Source organism: Chlorocebus sabaeus, chromosome 11 (assembly GCF_047675955.1).
Source record: "Chlorocebus sabaeus isolate Y175 chromosome 11, mChlSab1.0.hap1, whole genome shotgun sequence".
Taxonomy (NCBI): domain Eukaryota; kingdom Metazoa; phylum Chordata; class Mammalia; order Primates; family Cercopithecidae; genus Chlorocebus; species Chlorocebus sabaeus.
This window is the reverse complement of record NC_132914.1, coordinates 109,091,128-109,113,196: the sequence shown is the minus strand read 5'-3', so window position 1 is coordinate 109,113,196 and position 22,069 is coordinate 109,091,128. Positions and strand designations below refer to the sequence as shown.

At 40.9% G+C, this 22,069-nt stretch overlaps 1 protein-coding gene across 2 annotated transcripts in view; it reads left to right on the top strand.

The window, feature by feature from the left end:
- TMEM116 (transmembrane protein 116) overlaps window positions 1-18,378 on the top strand; it is a 49,710-nt gene extending 31,332 nt beyond the window's left edge. For both annotated transcript variants that reach the window (XM_008004761.3, XM_073021117.1), the window contains 7 exons: window positions 5,750-5,854; window positions 11,427-11,476; window positions 12,389-12,472; window positions 12,804-12,942; window positions 15,634-15,778; window positions 17,024-17,097; window positions 17,846-18,378. In XM_008004761.3, the coding sequence (XP_008002952.3) occupies window positions 5,750-5,854; window positions 11,427-11,476; window positions 12,389-12,472; window positions 12,804-12,942; window positions 15,634-15,778; window positions 17,024-17,097; window positions 17,846-18,052 (804 nt within the window). In that variant the 3' untranslated portion in view covers window positions 18,053-18,378. The remainder of the gene's footprint in view (window positions 1-5,749; window positions 5,855-11,426; window positions 11,477-12,388; window positions 12,473-12,803; window positions 12,943-15,633; window positions 15,779-17,023; window positions 17,098-17,845) is intronic.
- Window positions 18,379-22,069: the final 3,691 nt, after the last annotated feature.

The following is a 22,069-nucleotide window of genomic DNA, read 5'->3' as shown; positions in this document are numbered from 1 at the left end:
GCCACTTCCCCATTTTTTAATCAGATTGTTTGCTTTTTTGTTACTGAGCTGTAAGAATTCTTTATAAAGTATTTATATTAATCCCCTGCCGGACATACAATGTGTAAATATTGTCTCCCGTTCTGTAGGCTGCCTTTTTATTCTGTTGTGTCCTCTGATACATGTAAGTTTTATAAATTTTGTTACAGTTCATTTTCTCTTTTGTTGCTTATGTTTTTGGTGTCCTACCCAAGAAATCATTTTCAAATGTAACGTTATGAAGCTTTTACACTATATTTTCTTTGAAGAGTTTTATAGTTTTAGTCTTACATTTAAGTCTGTGATCTATTTGTAGATTTTTGTATGTGGTGTAAAGTAAGGGTCCAACTTCATTCTCGTGCATGTGGATGTTCAGTTTTCCTGGTACCATTTATTTATTTATTTGAGACAGAGTCTTGGTCTGTTACCCAGACTGGAGTGCAGTGACATGATCATGGCTCACTGTAGCCTCGACCTTCTGGGCTCAATTGATCTTCCCACCTCAGCCTCCTAAGTAGCTGGGACTACAGGTGCATACCACCACACCTGGATAATTTTTGTATTTTTGGTAGAGATGGGGCCTCCTATGTTGCTCACACTAGTCTTGAACTCCTGGGCTCAAGCAGTCTTCCTGCCTCAGCCTTCCATAGTGCTGGGATTACAGGCGTGAGCCACTATGCCTGGCCCCATTTGTTGAAAAGAGTGTCCTTTCCCCATTGAATGATCGTGGCACCCTTGTCAAAATCATTTGATTATATATATAGGATTTATTTCTGGGCTTTAAATTCTGATCCATTTGTTCTGTATGAAACCAGAAAGTGTGAGTCTTCCAACTTTTTATTCTTTTTACTTTTTGAGACAGGGTCTTGCTCTGTCGCCCAGGCTGGAGTGCAGTGGCATGATCTTGGCTCGCTGCAGCCTCGACCTTCTGGGCTGAAGTGATCCTCCTGTCTCAGCCTCCTGAGTAGCTAGGACCACAGGTGCACATCACCACACCTGGCTAATTTTTAATTTATTTTTTTTTTTTTCGGTAGAGATAGGATCTTGCCATGTTGCTCAGGCTGGTCTCAAACCTCTGGGCTCAAGTGATCCTCCTACCTCAAACTCCCAAAGTGCTGGGAATACAGGCGTGAGCCATCATGCCCAGCCTCTTCTTTTTCAAGATTGTTTTAGCTATTCAGGGTCCCTTGAGATTCCATATGAATTTTAGTATGGTATATTTTATTTCTTCAAAAAAAAAGTTATTGTGATTTTGATAGAGATTGCATTGAATCTGTAGGTCACTTAGGGTAGTATTGAACATCTTAACAACAGTAAGTGTTTCAGCCAGGTGTGATGGCTCATGCCTACAATCCCAATGCTTTGGGAAGCTGAGGCAGGCAGATTGCTTGAGCCCAGGAGTTTGAGAACAGCCTGGGAAACATGGCGAGGCCCTGTCTCTACAAAAAATACAAAAATTAGCTGGGTGTGGTGGTGTGCACCTGTAATTCCAGCTACTCTGGATGCTGGGATGGGAGAATTGCTTGAGCCCAAGTGGTTGAGGCTACAGTGAGCCATGATTCCGCCACGACACTCCAGCCTGAGTGACAGAGCGAGACCTTGTCTCAAAAAAACAAAAAACTAAAACTAAGTAGTAACTCTTCCAGTCCATAAACATGGGTATCTCTCTATTTATTGGTGTCTTCTCTAATTTCTTTTAGCGATGTTTCATACTTTTTAGTGTACAAGTCTTTTGCCTCCTTGGTTAAGTTATTCCTAAGTATTTTATTGTTTTTAATGATATTGTAAATGGAACTATTTTCATAATTTCTTTTTTGGATTGTTCATGTTGATACATAGAAGTACATCTGATTTTTGCATGTTGTTTTGTATCTGGCTACTTGACTTAATTCTGTTATTTGTTTGGACAGTTGCATGTGTGTGTGTGTGTGTGTGCGCGTGTGTGTAATCTTTAGAGTTTTCTACATATAAGATTGTGTTATCTGCAAACAAATATGATTTTATATCTTCCTTTTCAATTTCATTATCTTGTGTTTCTTCTTGTTTAATTGCTCTAGCTAGGACTTCCAAAACTATATTGAATAGAAGTGGTAAAAGCAGGCATCCTCACCTTGTTCTAAACTTAGAAGAAAAGCTTTGTCTTTCATCATTGAGTATGATGTTTTCTCTGGGCTTTTCATATATGGCCTTTATTTTTTTTTATTTTGTTTTTGCTTTTTTGTTTATGAAATGATTTAATATTGGTAAATGTATAATAAAATGGGAATTGTTATATACCTCTGGTAGAGGAAGAGTATAAATTGGTAACATTTAAAACAATTTTTTAAAATTTTGTGGGTACATAGTAGGTATATATGTTTATGGGGGTACATGAAATATTTTGATACAGACTTGCAGTGTAAAATATCACATGATGGAGAATGGGGTTATCCATCCCTTCAAGCATTTTTCCTTTCTGTTATAAGCAATACAATTATACTGTTTTAATTCTTTTAAAATGTACAATTAAGTTATTGTTGACTATAGTCACCTTGTTATGCTATCAAATAGTAGGTCTTATTTATTCTTTCTAACTATATATATTTTTGTACTCATTATTATATATGTATTTTGTACCCATTACTATACATATTTTTTGTATGCATTAACCATTTCCACCTCCTTCCTACCTTCCCACTACCCTTCCCAGCTTCTGGTACCATCCTTCTACTCTTTATGTCCATGAGTTCAGTTGTTTTGATTTTTAGATTCCACAAATAACTGCAAATATACGATGGTTGCCTTTCTGTGCCTGGCTTGTTTCACTTAATATAATGATCTCCAGTTCCATCTATGTAGTTGCAAATGACAGATCTCATTTTTTTAATTGCTGAATAGTACTCCAGTGTGTATATGTACTAGCCTTTATTTTGTTGAGATAGTTTTCTTCTGTTCCTAGTTTGGGTTTTTTTTTGGTGGCTTTTTTTTTTTTTTTTAAATCATGAAAGGGTATTGAATTTTGTCAGATGCTTTTCTGCATTAATTGAAATAGTCATATAGTTTTTTCCTTACTTCTATTAATGTGATATATTAATTGATTTTTGTGTGTTGAACCATCCTTGCATTCCAGGAATAGCTCCTATTTCGTCATGGTGTATAATCCTTTTAATGTGCTGTTGAATTTTGTTTGCTACTATTTTGTTGAGGATTTTTACAACAGTTTTCATCAGGGATATTGGTCTGTTCTTTTCTTGTAGTGTCATTGTCTGGCTTTGCTATCAGGGTTTTGCTGGCTTCATACAATGAGTTGGGAAGCATTGCATCCTGTTCAACTTTTTGGAATAACTTGACAGGTTTTGGTGGTAATTATTCTCTAAGTGTTTGATATAATTTACCAGTGAAGCCATTTGGTTCTAGGCTTTGTGTTTGGGAAAATTTTTTGATTATTGATTAAATCTCCTTACTAGTTATAGGTCTGTTCCAATTTTCTATTTCTAAACTATTATTATTATTACTATAATTATTGTTTGAGACAGGGTCTTGCTCTGTCTCCCAGGCTGGAGTGCAGTGGTTCAATCACAGCTCATTGCAGCTTCGACCTCCTGGGCTCAAGCAATCCTCCCACCTCAGACCCCCAAGTAGCGGGGACCACAGGTGCATGCCACCATGCCCAGCTAATTTTGTGATTTTTATTTTTTTGAGACAGAGTCTTGCTCCGTTGCCCAGGCTGGAGTGCAGTGGCGTGATCTCAGCTCACTGCAACCTCCGCCTCCCAGACTCAAGCGAATCTCCTGCCTCAGCCTCCCAAGTGGCTGGGATTACAGGCACACACCACCATGCCTAGCTAATTTTTGTATTTCTAGTAGAGATGGGGTTTCACCATATTGGTCAGGCTGGTCTCAGACTCCTGACCTCAGGTGATCTGCCTGCCTCCGCCTCTCAAAGTGCTGGGATTACAGGCGTGCACCACCACGCCCCGCTAATTAGAAGGCTTGCTTTTAAGCATTGTGAGGGCAGCCTTTTATGTATGGCTAATTTGATCCCATTACAGAAGCAATGTTCTTCTTATGATTATGCCCTGTGTATTTTTCCACTCTGGTTGATGAGAAAGCAAACAAACTATTCCTGGCCCTGTGTGAGCTTTAGGGATTGTCCCATCTACTCCTTTCTGATGATTCTTTCTCTGGTTTTCATGGTTTTCTCTCCCATATACATTGATTAATACTTAACCAAAGACTTGGGGTGACCTCTGCAGCTCTCCTGAGAATCATCTCACTGTATAGCTTCCCCTGCTCTGATACTGTACTTGACAAATTTTAGCTGCCTTGGCCTCCCAAACTCTGAATTTTGTCTTCTCAACTCACCAAGACAGTGGTCTGTTTGGATTCCCGCTCCTGTACTCACTCTTTTTCTTTTCTTTCTTTTTCTTTTTTCTTTTCTTTTTTTTCTTTTTTCTTTTTTTTTTTTTTTTTGAGATGGAGTCTTGCTCTGTCGCCAGGCTGGAGTGCAGTGGTGCGATATCAGCTCACTGCAACATCTACCTCCTGGGTTCAAGTGATTCTCCTGCCTCAGTCTCCCAAGTAGCTGAGACTACAGGCATGCACCACCATGCCCAGCTAATTTTTGTATTTATAGTAGAGATGGGGTTTCACCATGTTGGCCAGGATGGTCTCGATCTCGACCTTGTGATCCGCCCACCTTGGCCTCACAAAGTGCTGAGATTACAGGGTGAGCTACCATGCCCAGCCCTCCTGTTCTCTTACCAGCTGGTGAGCTGGGGCACTTGATGGACTCACCTTGCTTTTCTTTTTTCAGGGATTGCTGTTCTCTTCTGCTTGTTGCCTACTGTTTGAAAACTGGATGTTTTCATATATTTTATTCAATTTTTAGTTGTTTAAGGCTGGAGGGTAAATTCTATTCCTGTTATCTCATCAAAGCTGGAAGTAGAAATTCCTTCCCTTAGATTTTATCCTACTAGTTCCTTGATATCATCTCAGTTCTTAGGTTCTTTTAAGGATTTTTAAAAATATATCTTATTCATCATGTTTAGTTCTTTTGAATGGAAAGTTGATTCAAATAGCTTAGCCTGTCATTACTAGAAGTAGAAATCCTTATTGCCTTTTCAATTAAAAAATAAAATAGAAAAAGATTATATGATATCTTCATAAAAGTGGGACTGTTGGGCAGGTAGAGGTGGGATAATGCTGTGGTTCTTCTGAACAGTCCAAAGGATAAAATAAGAAAGCAGGGCATGTTTTAGGTAGGCCTGTTAGAATTTCAGACTTGGGACCAGGTGCGATGGCTCACACCTGTAATCCCAGCACTTAGGGAAGCCAAGGCGAGTGGATCACCTGAGGTCAGGAGTTCGAGACCAGCCTGGCCAACATGGTGAAACCCCATCTCTACCAAAAATACAATAAAATTTAGTGGGGCATAGTGACACGTGCCTGTAATCTCAGCTACTCGGGAGGCTGAGGCAGGAGAACCGCTTGAACCCGGGAGGCAGAGGTTGCAGTGAGCCAAGATTGTGCCACTACACTCAGCCTAGGCAACAAGAGTAAAAACTCTGTCACACACACAAAAAAAAGAATTTCAGACTTGGTATGGTTTTGCCTGATACAGACACTAGATGGTACGTTACTAATAGACTAGTAGGTAGGATTCCCATAATAGAAAATAATGGAGTATGTTGAAAGAACTTCACAGTGTCAAAGTGAGATAGTTATGATGGGTTGTTTTGATTTTAACCTAGATATTCTACATTTCCTCATTTCTCTACACCATCAATTACATCTGGTATTTGTACACAGAACTGAGGATGAAACACACCCAGAGTGGACAGAGCACATCTCCACTGGTAAGTTTTATTCAGAGCTGATAGTTAATAATAGTATGCTAAGCCAGGTGTGGTGACTCCTACCTGTAATCCCAGCAGTTAGGGAGGTTGAGGGGGGCAGATTGCTTACACCCAGGAATTCGAGGCCAGTCTGGGCAAAGTGGTGAAAGCCCATCTCTACAAAAGATATCAAAAAAATTAGCCAGGCATTGTAGCGCATGCCTGGAGACCTAGCAACTTGGAGGACTGCAGCAGGAGGATCACTTGAGCCACTGTACCCCAGCCTGGGTGACAGAGACAGACCCTGTCTCAAAAAAAAAAATAATAATAGTATGTAAAAACAATCCCCGTATATCCCTGATAAACAGTGTAAGCATGTAGCCCTAGCTAGGTGCATTTATGGAGGTTAATTGAAGGAAAAACGTGTTCCCACAGAGTTTCCATTCTTTTGACATCACTTCCTCCTCTCCCTTTCTCTCTCTCTCTCTCTCTCTGTCTCTCTCTCTCACACACACACACACACACACACAGGTTTGATTATAGGAATATTATTTACAGTGCTGGCATGCCTGCCTGGTTTGATTCAGGAAGGGAAATTCTTCTTGACTCCATGCCAGCCCTGGGAGACCCAGTTCTGTTATTTATCTCCTGTTGTGACCTTAGACATATCATCTCCCTTTCTTGCACCTCCAATTTTTCATTGTAAAATGAAGTGTTGGCTGGGTGCAGTGGCTCACGCCTGTAATCCCAACACTTTAGGAGGCTGAGGCGGGCAGATCACGAGGTTAGGAGATTGAGACCATCCTGGCTAACATGGTGAAACCCAGTCTCTACTAAAAATACAAAAAATTAGCCGGACATGGTGGCGGGTGCCTGTAGTCCCAGCTACTTGGGAGGCTGAGGCAAGAGAATGGCGTGAACCTGGGAGGCAGAGCTTGCAGTGGGCCGAGATCACGCCACACTGTACTCCAGCCTGGGCGACAGAGAGAGACTCCATCTCAAAAATAAAACAAAACAAAAGCAAACAAACAAACAAACAGAATGAAGTGTTGGCCGGGCATGGTGGCTCACACCTGTAATCTCAGCACACTGGGAGGCAGAAGCGGGCGGGTCACCTGAGGTTGGGAGTTCGAGACCAGCCTGACAAATATGGAGAAACCCCATCTCTACTAAAAATACAAAATTAACTGGGCATGGTGGCGCATGCCTGTAATCCCAGCTACTTGGGAGGCTGAGGCAGGAGAATTGCTTGAACCCGGGAGGCAGAGGTTGCAGTGAGCCAAGATTGTGCCATTGCACTCCAGCCTGGGCAATGAGAACAAAACTCTGTCTAAAAAAATAAATAAATAAAATAAAATAAAATGAAATGTTAGTCTGTGTGATCTTTAATGTCCCTTCCACCTCCAAGATGCTATGATTCTATGAACTCTTCATCTGATTGATTTTTTTTTTTTTTTAAGACGGAGTCTTGCTCTGTCGCGCAGGCTGAAGTACAGTGGTGCGATCTCGGCTCACTGCAAGCTCTGCCTCCCAGGTTCATGCCATTCTCCTGCCTCAGCCTCCTGAGTAGCTGGGACTACAGGCGCCCGCCACCTCGCCCGGCTAGTTTTTTGTATTTTTAGTAGAGACGGGGTTTCATCGTGGTAGCCAGGATGGTCTGGATCTCCTAACCTCGTGATCCACCCGCCTCGGCCTCCCAAAGTGCTGGGATTACAGGCTTGAGCCACCACACTTGGCCCTGATTGACTTCTTAAGGAGATACTCTTCTTACTTTTTTCTGTTGTTCTAGATGTTCATGTTTGAAGAAGGGCAGGGGCAGAGAGTTCTTTTAAAATTTCTTCTCTCACTCTCTCTTGCTGTAAGGAGAAAGGGCACTGAGGAAATAACTGAAAAAGTAACATGAAGAGGCCCTTAAGCAGTATCCTGAACAAGATATCATAGTTTACGTAAGAGCTGTTCAACGTTTTTCAATAATAAAAATTTTTAATTCACAGTCTAGTTCAGTAGCTACTAGCTATATGTGGATACCAAACACCTATAATGTGGCTAGTGTGATTGAGGAATTGAATTTTAAATTTTAAATAATTTTAATTAATTTTAATTTAATTAGCCACATGTAGCTATAGCTACTGTATTGTGCAACACAGTATTATACTCTGGGCCCTTTTCTTTAGTTTACCTCTGGGTATTTGTTCCATACTAATAATTACTCTTCTTTTTTTGTTGTTTGTTTTTTTTGAGATAGAGTCTCGCTCTATCGCCAGGCTGGAGTGCAGTGGCGCGATCTCGACTCACTGCAGCCTCTGACCTCCTGGTTCAAGCGATTCTCCTGTCTCAGTCCCCCAAGTAGCTGGGATTACAGGCATGTGCCACCATGCCCAGCTAATTTTTGTATTTATCGTAGAGATGGGGTTTCACCATGTTGGCCAGGATGGTCTCGATCTTCTGACCTCGTGATTTGCCCTCCTCGGCCCCCCAGAGTGCTGGGATTACAGGCATGAGCCATCATGCCTGGCCTACTCTTCCATATTTTAAAGTCACATAGTTTCTTAGCTCCCTACAAGTTAGTAAGGACCCGTGGCTATATATCCTTTAGTATTCTGTAACTGAAAGATACTATAAAGAAATAATGGCCGGGCGCAGTGGCTCACGCCTGTAATCCCAGCACTTTGGGAGGCCAAGGTGGGCAGATCATGAGGTCAGGAGATTGAGACCATCCTGGATAACACGGTGAAACCCCATCTCTACTAAAAATACAAAAAATTAGCCAGACATAGTGGTGGGCGCCTGTGGTCCCAGCTATCGGGAGGCTGAGGCAGGAGAATGGTGTGAACCCAGGAGGCAGAGCTTGCAGTGAGCCGAGATTGTGCTACTACACTCCAGCCTGGATGAGAGTGAAACTACTCCGTCTCAAAAAAAAAAAAAAGAAAGAAAGAATTATTCAATATCTTTCCCTTTAGGTAAGTGAATGTCTAAAAAGTCCAATAGCCTTACAGGGATAGCATTTCAAGTTTTTATTTATTCATTCATTCACTCAAAAGCCAATAGACTGACTGTAGCTTGTGAGACTTATTCAGCCACAAGTCATTCCCTAAAGAAGTTGCCATGATTAGACTGGAAGCCAAGAATGGAGAAAACATGGGGCAATAATTTTCTGAGGCTTGAGCTCCTAGCAGCAGAACAAAAAAATATTTGAAAGAAAAATGGGAAGGACATGAGATTAGCTCTAAAATATGGTATCCTACTGCTTTCTATGCATACAGATGCGTATACTATATTTCTCTTTATAACCCATACTCTGTCACTGGTTTCAAAAAGAAAAGCTTTAGCCTAAGAGATATATATATATATGTTTTTTTTTTTTGGTAGGGGACAGGAGATTGAAGCCACAGTGAGCTGTGATCATACCACTGCCCTCCAGCCTGGGTAACACCTTGTCTCAAAAAAAATGAAAAGAAAACCCAAAGAGGAAAAAGTATTTATATGTGTGTATATATATGTGTGTGTATATATGTGTGTGTGTGTGTGTGTGTATATATATATATATATATATATATATTTGGGGGCAGAGTCTCACTCTGTTGTCCAGGCTGGAGTGCAGTGGCGTGATCTTGACTTACTGCAACCTCCACCTCCCAGGTTCAAGCGATCTCCTGCCTCAGCCTCCTAAGTAGCTGGGACTACCGGTGCATGTCACCATACCCAGCTCATTTTTGTATTTTCAGTAGAGACATGGCCAGGCTGGTCTTGAAGTCCTGACCTCAGGTGATTCACCCACCTTGGCCTCCCATAGTGCTGGGACTACAGGCATGAGCCACCGTGACCAACCACAGCCTGATATATTAACTCTACTACCTATTAGTCTGCTGTTATAGCTACATACACATGCACACACACACACACACACACAAAGAGCTTTGAAGATACTTTTTCTTCTTTGGGTTTTCTTTTCTTTTTGTTTTTTTGATACAAGGTTTCACTCTGTCACTCATGCTGGAGTGCAGTGGTATGATCACAGCTCACTGCTGCCTCAGTCTCCTGGGTCCAAGTGATCCTCCCATCTCAGCCTCCCAAGTTGCTGGGACCACAGGTGTGTGCCACCATACCTGGCTAATTTTTTCTTTTCTCTTTTTTTAATTGTAGTTTTGTAGAGATAGGAGGGTCATACTATGTTGCCTAGGCTAGTCTCAAACTCCTGGGCTCAAGTGAACCTTCTGCCTTGTCCTCCCCAAGCGCTGGGATTACAGATGTGAGCCACTGTGTTCAGCCTGAGTTCTCTTTGAATACCCTAGCAAGACTTCTGCCATAAACGCAAGACTTCTGCCATAAACTTTTTTTTTTTTTTTTTGAGATGGATTTTCATTCTGTTATCAGGCTGGAGTGCAGAGTGCAGTGGTGTAATCTCTGCTCACTGCAACCTCCACCTCCCGGGTTCAAATGATTCTCCTGCCTCAGCCTCCTGAGTAGCTGGGACTACAGGTGCATGCCACCACAGCCAGCTAATTTTTGTATTTTTAGTAGAGACAAGGTTTCACCATGTTGGCCCAGATGGTCTTGATCACTTGACCTCGTGATCCATCTGCCTCGGCCTCCTATAGTGCTAGGATTACAGACGTGAGCCACGGCACCCAGCCAACAATAAGCTTTTTATCAGAGATTCATTGGTACCCAGGTAAAAATAAGAGTTAAACACAGGATAACCACCTGACAGAGGAAAGAATGAAAAGTGAAGAAGGGAAGTGAGTGGGAGGGGTCACAAAAAACAATTTTACTTGTTTTCCTAAAGTCAACACTAGCTGTCCTATTCCTGGTCCAAACTGTTTGGGGCAGATTAATTACCAATATCTGATTATTGATTAATTGCTCACTTAATGCTTATTGATCCCTAACAGCGCCATTCCAAATATATTGTTTTCTATCTTAAACTAGAAAAAAGCTTATTTTTAATTCTATTATTTCTTTAAGATGTTCTATTCAGTCTTACATCATAAAGTCCTAGAGGGTAGGAATAATTCTTCTATAAGTTGTTTTACAGTGTCTAACACAAGTCAAGATTTTGAAAATGTTCTATCATCTAGTGTCTTAACAGTCTTACATCCAAAGGGCATATTTGACCCTGCCCTATTATACTAATCCTGGCCTATTACACTTTTTACTGGTCATCTTATAAGAAGGGTTTCATTCCACTCATAAAGTCTGAAAAAGTCCACACCTCTCTGGGTCTAAGAGAAAAGAGCTGAACTGTTATTAGAAGATAGAGGATTACTATATGATTTCATATATGCCTGTCTTTTTAAGATAATTTGTTTGAGTACTCAAATTCCATATTAGGCTACTTCCTGCAGGCTTTCTTTGTGGCTTTGTTGTTGTTGTTGTACTTTTTAGAATATAGTAATAGAGATAAAATTATATTATATACAGTGCTAATAAGGGACTATCTATTTGATGAATTTTATAGCAAATATTGCTTGACAGAAGCAAACTGGCTTTTGAAAATCTTTTTGTTCTATTGAGTGTTAACTGATGACTTGGTATTTATTATTATATGATTGACAATGTCTTAAGACATTTCTCACATTTGTTCTTTTCACAGGTGATAGATTATACTTGTCGAGTTGGTCAAATGGCCTTTGTTTTCTCAAGGTAAGATTTTTTCTTTACTTCTTAGCAAGGTGTAGACTCTCATTATTCTGGTGTTCAGGTGGGAACAAATAGGACAATGCCCTTTATTTCTGTTGTCACTCCTAAGTCCTCACAGAGCCTAACTTAGAAACAACAAATATGTGTTCATTGGTTCCATTTTTCCACATTGAATAGGGAAGTAGCTTGATGTTATAGATTTGGGTTTTAGCTCCAATTCTACCATCAACTCTATGTAACCTTGAAAAATTTCCTTGAGTCTTTGGATCACTTATTCCTTTTCCTGTATCATAAAGAGTTGTAATAGACGGTCTTCAGGATATCATCTATTTTATAACATTGGGTAAGACTCTTAGGATTACAGAGTCCAGAAAGGGTTTGGATCTCACCTAAAGTGGTGGCCGTATCAGAGTTGGTTTTAGACTTTGTGACTTTTGCTCCTGGATCTTTTCCTCTTACAGGAAGCTGGCTGTATTTAGTTGGATAAATAGCTGGCTATTTAAAGCTACATTTTGGAAAAGCTTCCAAGAAGGGGCTGATGAGAATGAGATTATCCCTAGTCACCACAGAAAGTAAAAGAGACTGCACACAGAACTCCTTAGTAGATTTTCCTTTCACTTTGACCCACTTGCATTTTTATCTGACCATACAGCTCCCAGAGATTCTCTGTGAAACTATAGTAGGGTTCATTAACCTAGGTATAAAATTAATTCCCCACTGCATTGTACTTCCCTAGGAACTGGAAAAGAAGGAATACCTAAGGTATTTGAGGTATTTTTCTTGAAGAAATGAAATGTGTTATTTGTGGAGATTGGTGGGATGATAGAGTTGAGGGAAGAGCAGGAGAATATTCTGCAAAGGAGGAAGGGCATGAAAAAGACTGGATATTAGGGTGATACTTTTTTTCCCTCCCAGCTTGATACCTCTACTATTGATGACACCTGTATTCTGTCTGGGCAATACTAGCGAATGTTTCCAAAACTTCAGTCAGAGCCACAAGTAAGTAAGAACTAAATGTATCATTTTCATGGCAGACTACACCTATTTGTTTCTATAAATAGAGCTGGAAAAAGACTTTCTACATACATTCTGACCAAAGTGCTAATATTAGAAATGGGCTAGGGAATAAGATGTAGTAAAGGCTAAAAATACGTTAAGTAAAAGTGTAACACAAAGTGACTACAAGATAATGTGTCTGTCGGGGAGAGACAAGATTTTATGGGCAAGAGTTAGCAAAATGATAAGTAAAATAACATGCTTATTAACTTTTGTTGAGCAGCTCTTTTCTTACATCTGTAGTGGTACTCCTGTTTATTGATTTTCTTCCTAGGTGTATCCTGATGCACTCACCACCATCAGCCGTGGCTGAACTCCCACCTTCTGCCAACACATCTGTCTGTAGCACACTTTATTTTTATGGTATCACCATTTTCCTGGGCAGCTTTGTACTCAGCCTCCTTACCATTATGGTATGGTACCACCCTACTTTCCTTTGTGGAGAGATGGGGAAATGAGGGGGATGGGCCAGTATTCCCAGGACTTGGGAAAGATGAGGCAGAGAGGCACTTCTTGTGGTCCTAGAACTAAGAAAGTAGCTAGGAGATCTTGACAATATAGTTACTGCCTCAGACTTTTGCACTTCCCCAAATCAAATGATAAGAGAGAGAAAACAGCTTGTATTCATTAGGTGAAAATTATACTCACTCTACAACTAATATAGGCTTCATCAATCCCCCATGGCCAGAAAACTCGTGTGTCAAATATATCCTTTACATAGTTAGGATGACACTGTGAAACACAGAACATATGCTTTGATTTAGTTTTCCAAATAAGAAAATAATTTTCTTTTTAAAATTCTTCATTTGGCCATTAAATTTGCATTTATGCTGTGTCTAACTGGGGCTAAAGTGTTAAGTGGCTCATGAAGTTTTCAGATAATCATTTCATGTCATCAGGATGATGTACAATTATAATAATTAGCCAGGGGATAATAAGTTACATAACTGTTTCATACAAAAGCAGTAAATGAGCAAATATGCCTTTGTATTTCCCATATCTATTTTTCCGTATCATTTTCTCCTCTTTTTATATTTCAGTTCAAGAATTACAAGGTATCTACCTGCAGATCAAATGTATATCCCACTAGTACCTGTGAACTAGATACAGTTATGGGGAATTTCCTTTGGCAATTCAAACATAAGTTATAGAGATGGCTCAATTTGGCTGGGCACAGTGACTCACACCTGTAAGACCAGGACTTTGGGAGGCCAAGGCAGGTAGATCACTTGAGGCCAGGAATTTGAAACTAGCCTGGCCAACATGGCTAAACCCCATCTCTACTAAAAATACAAAAATTAGCCAGGCATGGTGGCATGTGCATATAGTCCCAGCTACTCAGGAGGCAGAGGCATGAGAATCGCTTGAACCCAGGAGACAGAGGTCACAGTGAGCCGAGATCATGCCCCTCCAACCTGGGCAACAGAGGATACTCTGTCTTAAAACAGACACACACACACACACACACACACACACACACACACACACACGAGATGGCTCAGTTCAAATCATCAGGTTGTAAAGAGTTCACAATGACTAGTTCATATTAAAATGGGTTTGATGGTTTACGTTTGGAACTGACTAACAAGAGAGACAGGTCCCAAATCCTGGCACCTTGAGGATTCCTGATTGCTTCTTTAGAATAGCCCAGGTTTCAATATATATTCAGAATTAGCATTCTAGATTCTTTAAAAATCAGCAGATGGTGGCCAGGCATAGTGGCTCATGCCTGTAATCCTAGCACTTTGGGAGGCCGAGGCGGGCAGATTGCCTGAGCTCAGGAGTTCAAGACTAGCCTGGGCAACACAGTGAAACCCCGTCTCTACTAAAATACAAAAAAAATTAGCAGGGCATGGCAGCATGCACCTGTAGTCCCAGCTACTTAGGAGGCTGAGAGAGGAGAATTGCTTGAACCCGGGAGGCGGAGGTTGCAGTGAGCTGAGATCATGCCACTGCACTCCAGCCTGGGTGACAGAGCAAGACTCCATCTCTTAAAAAAAAAAAAAAAAAGCAGCTGGTGAACTGATTCTTTTAGATGTAAGTATTCTCAAAATCAAGTCTCCTTTTGATGCTTATGTAGGGAAAAGAGACTATGTACATGGCTGAACTTGATTAAGTAATGAGGTTATTAACTTAGAGAGTAGATCTGGATTAGGAAAAATACTCAGATTTGTTACCAAGAGTGTTATCTAATTTATTTTTTGCAAAAAACCACATTGAACTTTTGAACTGATTTATATTTGTTTCATGAGCTAAACCTTATTCAGACAGCTGAAGTAGGGAAAAGCAATTTGTTTTCCATCTAAAGGCAAGAAGTGACTTTCTTTTTTTTTTCTTTTTTTTCTTTTTTGAGACGGAGTCTTGGTCTGTTGCCCAGGCTGGAATGCAGTGGCGCATCTCAGCTCAATGCAACCTCTGCCTCCCGGGTTCAAGCGATTCTCCTGCCTCAGCCTCCTGAGTAGCTGGAATTACAGGCACACGCCACCACAACTGGCTAATTTTTGTATTTTTAGTAGAGATAGTTTTCACCATGTTGGTCAGGCTGGTCTTGAACTCCTGACCTCATGATCTGCCTGCCTCAGCCTCCCAAAGTGTTGGGATTACAGGCGTGAGCCACCATGCCCGGCAAGAAGTGACTTTCTAAAACTTGTGTTGCTTAGAGTTGAGAATTTAAGCTCAGCCATGGTGCTAAAGTGTTTAAGTGTGTTAAGCATAGAATACTTTTTAACAGAATCTCTAATAAAGTGTTTTAAGAGGAACTAATTAGAGCTTACTTTTAACCTCCTGTGTAAACTGTGATTAGCCTCAGAGGGGGAAATGCCCAGAGGCTGATGTAAGGTTCATGTGTTAAACATGGTACGCAAGTTTGGCTAGTATCTGTCCATTTCCCTAACCTAGTAAAAGTTCATTCTGAAGGTAATTTTCTCTCAGAAAAAAAGCCTGATCTCAGAAAGTAAAGACAAGAGAATGGGGTCATTCCTGTTGTGAGATTCTAAGAGAATAATCTTTTTTAAATGATAGGAGGATAGATTTAAATGACAGGAGGATAGAGGGGTGTTTTACTAAGCTTTAAGCAAACTGCTCACTGCTGTACTCATATTTAGGTCTTACTTATCCGGGCCCAGACATTGTATAAGAAGTTTGTGAAGTCATCTGGCTTTCTGGGGAGTGAACAGTGGGCAGTGATTCACATTGTGGACCAGCGGGTACGCTTATACCCAATGGCCTTCTTTTGCTGCTGGGGCCCAGGTAGGTATCTTAACGAGAAGAGATGGGCAGTGAAGAGGGCAGTTATTAGGTTCTGATCAAGCAAAGTGGTCTCACTAAGAAGGATGGCTGTGGCCGGGTGTGGTGGCTCACACCTGTAATCCCAACACTTTGGGAGGCCGAGGCGGGCAGATCACGAGGTCGGGAGATCGAGACCATCCTGGCTAACGCAGTGACACCCCATCTCTACTAAAAATACCAAAAAAAAAAAAAAAATTAGCCAGGTGTGGTGGCAGGCGCCTGTAGTCCCAGCTACTTGGGAGGCTGAGGCAGGAGAATGGCGTGAACCCGGGAGGCAGAGCTTGCAGTAAGCCGAGATCTCACCACTGCACTCCAGCCTGGGCGACAGGGCGAGACTTTGTCTCAAAAAAAAAAAAAAAAAAAAGAAGGATGGCTGCAAATTCCTATTCAGCTTATAAAATTTGTATGGGCCCTACCCATATTTTCAGTTTTTACTAACCTCCTTAACTCCTTTTGCTTCTTATGTTTTAGAAATTAAGATAATTAGACATGAGATGCACCATGATATAAGAGGAAAAAACATCATGACAGACTTGGAGATATTAACACCTGCCCTTCCTACTACATAAGGTTATAGTGAGGATCAGGTTGGATAATTTTTTTTTTTTTTTTTTTTTTTTTTGAGATAGAGTCTTACCTCTGTTGCCCAGGCTGGAGTGTGGTGGTGCCATCTCACCTCACTACAACCTCCGCCTCACAGGTTCAAGCAATTCTCCTGCCTCAGCCTCCCAAGTAGCTGGAATTACAGGCACATACCACCATGCCCAGCTAATTTTTATGTTTTTAATAGAGACAGGGTTTCACCATGTTGGCCAGGCTGGTCTCAAACTCCTGCCCTCAGGTGATCTGCCCACCTTGGCCTCCCAAAGTGCTGGGATTATAAGCATGAGCCACTGTGCCCGCCCAGATTGGATAATTTTTATGAAAGAGCTTGGGAAAATCTGAATTGATAGGAAGTATAAATTATTACCTTCCTATAGTATATCCTGCTACCATTACTACACTAATAATCTACAAAGTTTCATCAATAAAGACTAGAAGTTGGAGGCCTAAGACTCATTGGTTTGCATAACACGTTAACCTCACTGATGGATTTTATTATGCCTGTTGTTTCCATTCTGATAATGCTCAGGTATGTGTGTGGAGGAACCTGATACTTTAGACAGTCAGGACTGAAAAGAAGGTTTACACTTTGTGTATTCACAGCTGTCATTCTGATGATCATAAAGCTGACTAAGCCACAGGACGCCAAGCTTCACATGGCCCTTTATGTTCTCCAGGTAACACCTTCAACATCTAGTATCTCTGTTCTTATACCCGCTCAGCCTATTTTCTTATACTACCTTTACTCGGTAAGCACAATTTTTCCCTCAGGGTATTTCTACATTGCAAAATAGAAAATGTATTATTTACACTCAGTTATGAATAATGTGAAAATTTTCTCAAAGTCGAGGTAGATGATGTTGTAAAAGTACCCCCATGCATTCCAGAGCATATATATCTCTGGTCAACTTCATTTTACTGATGTGTTTTTAAGGAATGGACAGTAAAAATAAACCAGATCTGCCAGGCATGTTCTTATGAAACATTGATAGTGACATGGTTCTTTCCCATCCAGAGTGAATTGAATGGGATAAATGAGCTATTCTTGGTGAATAATGAGGAGGGGATGGAATGATCATCTCTCTTTTTTTTCTTTATTGGGTTTAGGAAGATTTTTGGGCTATCTGACTATTCTGATGAGAGTTTTCTCAAGGCTACCCTGAGGTAATAAGGAGGGGCATTGAAGCTACTTCATTATCCCTATGTATATACTAAGAAATATGACCAACTCTTAGTCATCCATAACAGTGTAGTGTAGAGAGTGAGTTCAGGACAAACTAGAAAAATATAAAAAACTGAAGTCAGATCTTCATGTTTGAGAGAGGGAAAATGTTACAATGCTTTATGAATAAGGGGAGTGGGAATTATTCCCTGGATCCCTGAAAACCTGAAGCATGGGCTGCATCACCCCTTCATCTCCTCCAGGCTCTGACGGCAACATCTCAGGGTCTACTCAACTGTGGAGTATATGGCTGGACACAGCACAAATTCCACCAACTAAAGCAGGAGGCTCGGCGTGATGCAGATACCCAGACACCATTATTATGCTCACAGAAGAGATTCTATAGCAGGGGCTTAAATTCACTGGAATCCGCCCTTACTTTTCCTACCAGTACTTCCACCATTTTTTGAAACTACAATACTGGAACATCCAGGAACTGGAGTTATTCTGCGCTAATGGATTGGAAAGAATGTTGGGAAAGGACATCTTAAATCTTTTCTAACTATGCCCTAAACTGTAGAACTCAAAGGAAATATAGTGTCATTGGTTGGTAGTCATTCTAGGTGAACTGGCAGTATCTCTGCAGTTATTCCCAGATTTACTAGTGATCCTTAAAGTCTAGAGGTTCAGGGAGAGGAAGACACTTTCCATCTCAGAGATAGATTCATGTTACCTTGATGGATATTAGATTTGTCTAAGTCTTTTCTAGAAAAAATAAATTCTAGATTATTATTTACATGTGTCATTTCAAGGCTCTCTACTCCATGGTTGCAGGGGAAGTGGGGGTAGGGGACATGCAACAACTTGCTCAGGTCTTGCTATTGCTATTACTGTCTCTAAAGTTGGACACAGAAAATCCTGGGTTTCTATTCTGTGAAGAGTTTTGGAAACTCATAAGGAAAACTACTATAAAAAAGTGACAGTGGGATCTTTAGACACATCACATCTTAGTCTCATATGTTCAATTCTGTTCTAGGACTTGAACAATAGAGATCACCCCATTCTAGAATATTAAGACTAATCTTTTGAAGTTAGAGGGACAATAAGAATTAAGAGAAATAGAGACTAAAAAAACCTCTAGTAATCAATAACTGTTAACTTGCATTTATAAGCAGAAGTACAAGGTTGGTTTCATTGTGTTCATTTATCAAAGTATAAAATTAGGTTGAACAGTATGAACAACTTGCCATTTTTATAGGTGAAAATGGTCTAATATCAATTTCACATGGTTCAGCCTAATAGTAAGTGCTAAATATATGTTTATAGGATAAATGAGTGAAGAAGCAAATTAGTGACTTATAGGTAAAATTTAAATCTTTTGGGAAAGAAAAGATTCTCAGACTTCAGAGCTTCATTCCAGGGCAGGAATATCTATCTAATCTGTTTCTTCCTCGTGAATCATGTAACAATGATACTTGGTGTCTCCAGCTAAGTTATGAAGGCCAGTCTGAGGCCAGAGCATCATATACTATGATGCCGAAACAAAGGGAAAGCCAAATGGACAAGGTGACTGGAATGATAAGTAATCAAAACATCTAGACCTAATAATCTGATGATCACAAAGGTGGTCTTATTCTCACTTGATGCATACCTTGGTATGTCCAAGGCAAAATCTTTAAGATTAGAGAAATTGACTGAGAGGATTATAATGGAAGATTAGACAGGATATTCTGATAAGTAAGTTACAGAGATCTTTCCAAAAGAGCTCTCTATAGACATGTCAGGGAGCTCAATGATAGCTCTTTCGGTTTTAGACCATGAGCTTCATGGAAGTTATGGAGGGTAACCTGGCCTTATTCTGTCAAGATCATATCTTGAGGCTTCTCATTGTCCCAGAGATCCTGAGACCTGATTTCATGATAGCACAGAACAAAAAAAGACTGCTTCACCTAGAAAGCTGTGTTAACTTCTTTTCATTTAAAAACTACTAAGCAGTCAGCATATAGAAAAATAGATGGAAGCAAGAAAGAGTTCCTATATCCATAGTCCCTGAGGGACACCAGAACCAAGAAGCCCAGTCTTTTTTTTTTTTGAGACAGAGTCTTGCTCTGTCGCCCAGGGTAGAGTGCGTTGGCATGATCTCAGCTCGCTGCAACCTCCGCCTCCCGGGTTCAACCGATTCTCCTACCACAGCCTCCCAAGTAGCTGGGATTACAAGGCACCCACCACCACACTTGGCTAATTTGTGTAGTTTTTTAGTAGAGACGGGGTTTTACCATGTTGGTCAGGCTGGTCTCGAAATCCTGACCTCAGGTGATCCACCCGCCTTGGCTTCCCAAAGTGCTGGGATTATAGGCATGAGCCACTGTGCCCCACCAGAAGTCCATTTCTTTCTTTTTCTTTCTTTTTTTTCTTTTTTGAGACAGAGTTTCACTTTTGTTGCCCAGGCTGGAGTGTAATGGCATGATCTTGGTTCACTGCAACCTCTCTACCTCCCAGGTTCAAGCAGTTCTCCTGCTCAGCTTCCCGAGTAGCTGGGATTACTGGCGCGTGCCACCACGCTCGGCTAATTTTTGTATTTTTAGTAGAGACAGGGTCTCGCCATGTTGGTCAGGCTGGTCTTGAACTCCTGACCTCAGGTGATCCACCCACCTCGGCCTCCCAAAGTACTGGGATTACAGGCGTGAGCCACCACGCCCAATCAGAAGTCCATTTCTTAAAAGGTCCTTTCAGTGTCACTTCATATTTGGCCTTATTACCAGAAAGAAGGTAATTATCAAATATTTTTCAGGTTTGTTCATCTTGCTGTTCTAGTGATGTATTGACAGTTTCTTAGATCATGGATGTAAGCAAACAAGATGGTAGGAATGAGAAATAATAAGTGGCTAGGTAAGACTTGAATTAGGATTATCAGCTTTTTGTTATACTGAGAGTCAGAGGGGATGTGTGGTGCTGGGCCACTGTTAGACTGCCTCCTAACCATTATATTCTCATGTAGGAGGGTCATAGTTGTAGACAAGTGCTAGTTCTTAAAATTGTTGCAAACAACCCTCCCATGACATTTGTCCAGGTTGCAGTCATAGTGGAGTACAGTAGTATCTAAGCACCACTGATTGATACAGATCTTTTATGGACCACATGGACTATCTTTTACCTCCCCCTCATCAGCCATGTTTATACTCCAACACTACATGTCCTGCATGGGGAAATGGGTGTTTGATGTTTTTCAGTGTGTGGGATCTTTAGATGTTTTCACATAGCAGTCTCACATCTTACATATTTGGCCTTGTACTTCCTTAAGACTTTAAGCAATCCTTTAGACTCACTGCCAGTTTCCAAACCTATCCCCCTTGGTAATGATAATTTTTCCGAGCAGCTCATGTGCCCTTTCCAGAGATTTTAATGCACTGATTCTCTAGGCTTCTGCACTGGCCCTGGTAACAATAACCTTGTTCTTTGCAAGGGATGCCATCTTCCTTGTACATATCTGTGTGGCACCACTCAGAGGTGCCATTAAAGTACTCTCGGAGGTCATATTCACGTACGCTGAGGCAGCAGGGTGTGGTTGGGTTTGGCAATTTGCTGTGTCTGCAACAGAATCCAAATGCATAATCTGAACCCTTATGGCAGACAATGCATGTCCAAATGCATGTCTGAACCCTGAAGGCAGACAACCGTGATCCCTTTCACAATCATGGACATTGCCACACTTGCATTCTTCTCTGTCATCACTATCTGGTTCCCACAATATGGTTTTCCAAAGGAGATTTGGTGCTCAAGTTTATTAAACCGGCAGTCTTCTCTGTGCCTATGCAAAAACTAATGGAAGCAGTGGAAGCTTCAGTTGCTGTAGCCCATATCTGTAGTAATAAATTTATGCATAGTATAGAGGTTCTGGCCATGACACTTGTAGGCCATATAGTCATGTTTTATATCCAAGCTGTGGCCAAGCTCATGAGTTATGAGAGCTGCAAAGTGGGGTATATCTTCATGAAAGAAAGATTCAACACTCATTGTATTCTTAGCTCTACAGATACAACTGGGAAATGCATAGCCCTGGTACTTTCTGGGATTTTGACCAATGATCCAAATATGAGCAATAACATGTTTCACCTTTCTGAAGGGGTGCCAGCCGGTCTCTCCAGCAGTTAAAATTTTGAAACGTTTTCTGCAGATTCAGGGGCATATGCGCTAGCCTTCTCTCTGTCCATATCTCCAAACTAGTCCATATATCTAACCAGTAAGTACTATTTAGCTCCTTATTGTACCACTTGACCAGCGTGTGTACATCTGTTACCATCTGTGTAATGTTGGTCACATTATATTATTCCACATTTGTAACCACTTATTGTCAACCACAAGAAACATTTCTACATATTTGGGAAGCAACCATATATGGGGCATGTGGTCTGGGCTCTATTCTGCTCTGAATCCTTATTTCAAGATATACTGTAAACCATATGTCCAAAATTGTTTGCGTTATGTTG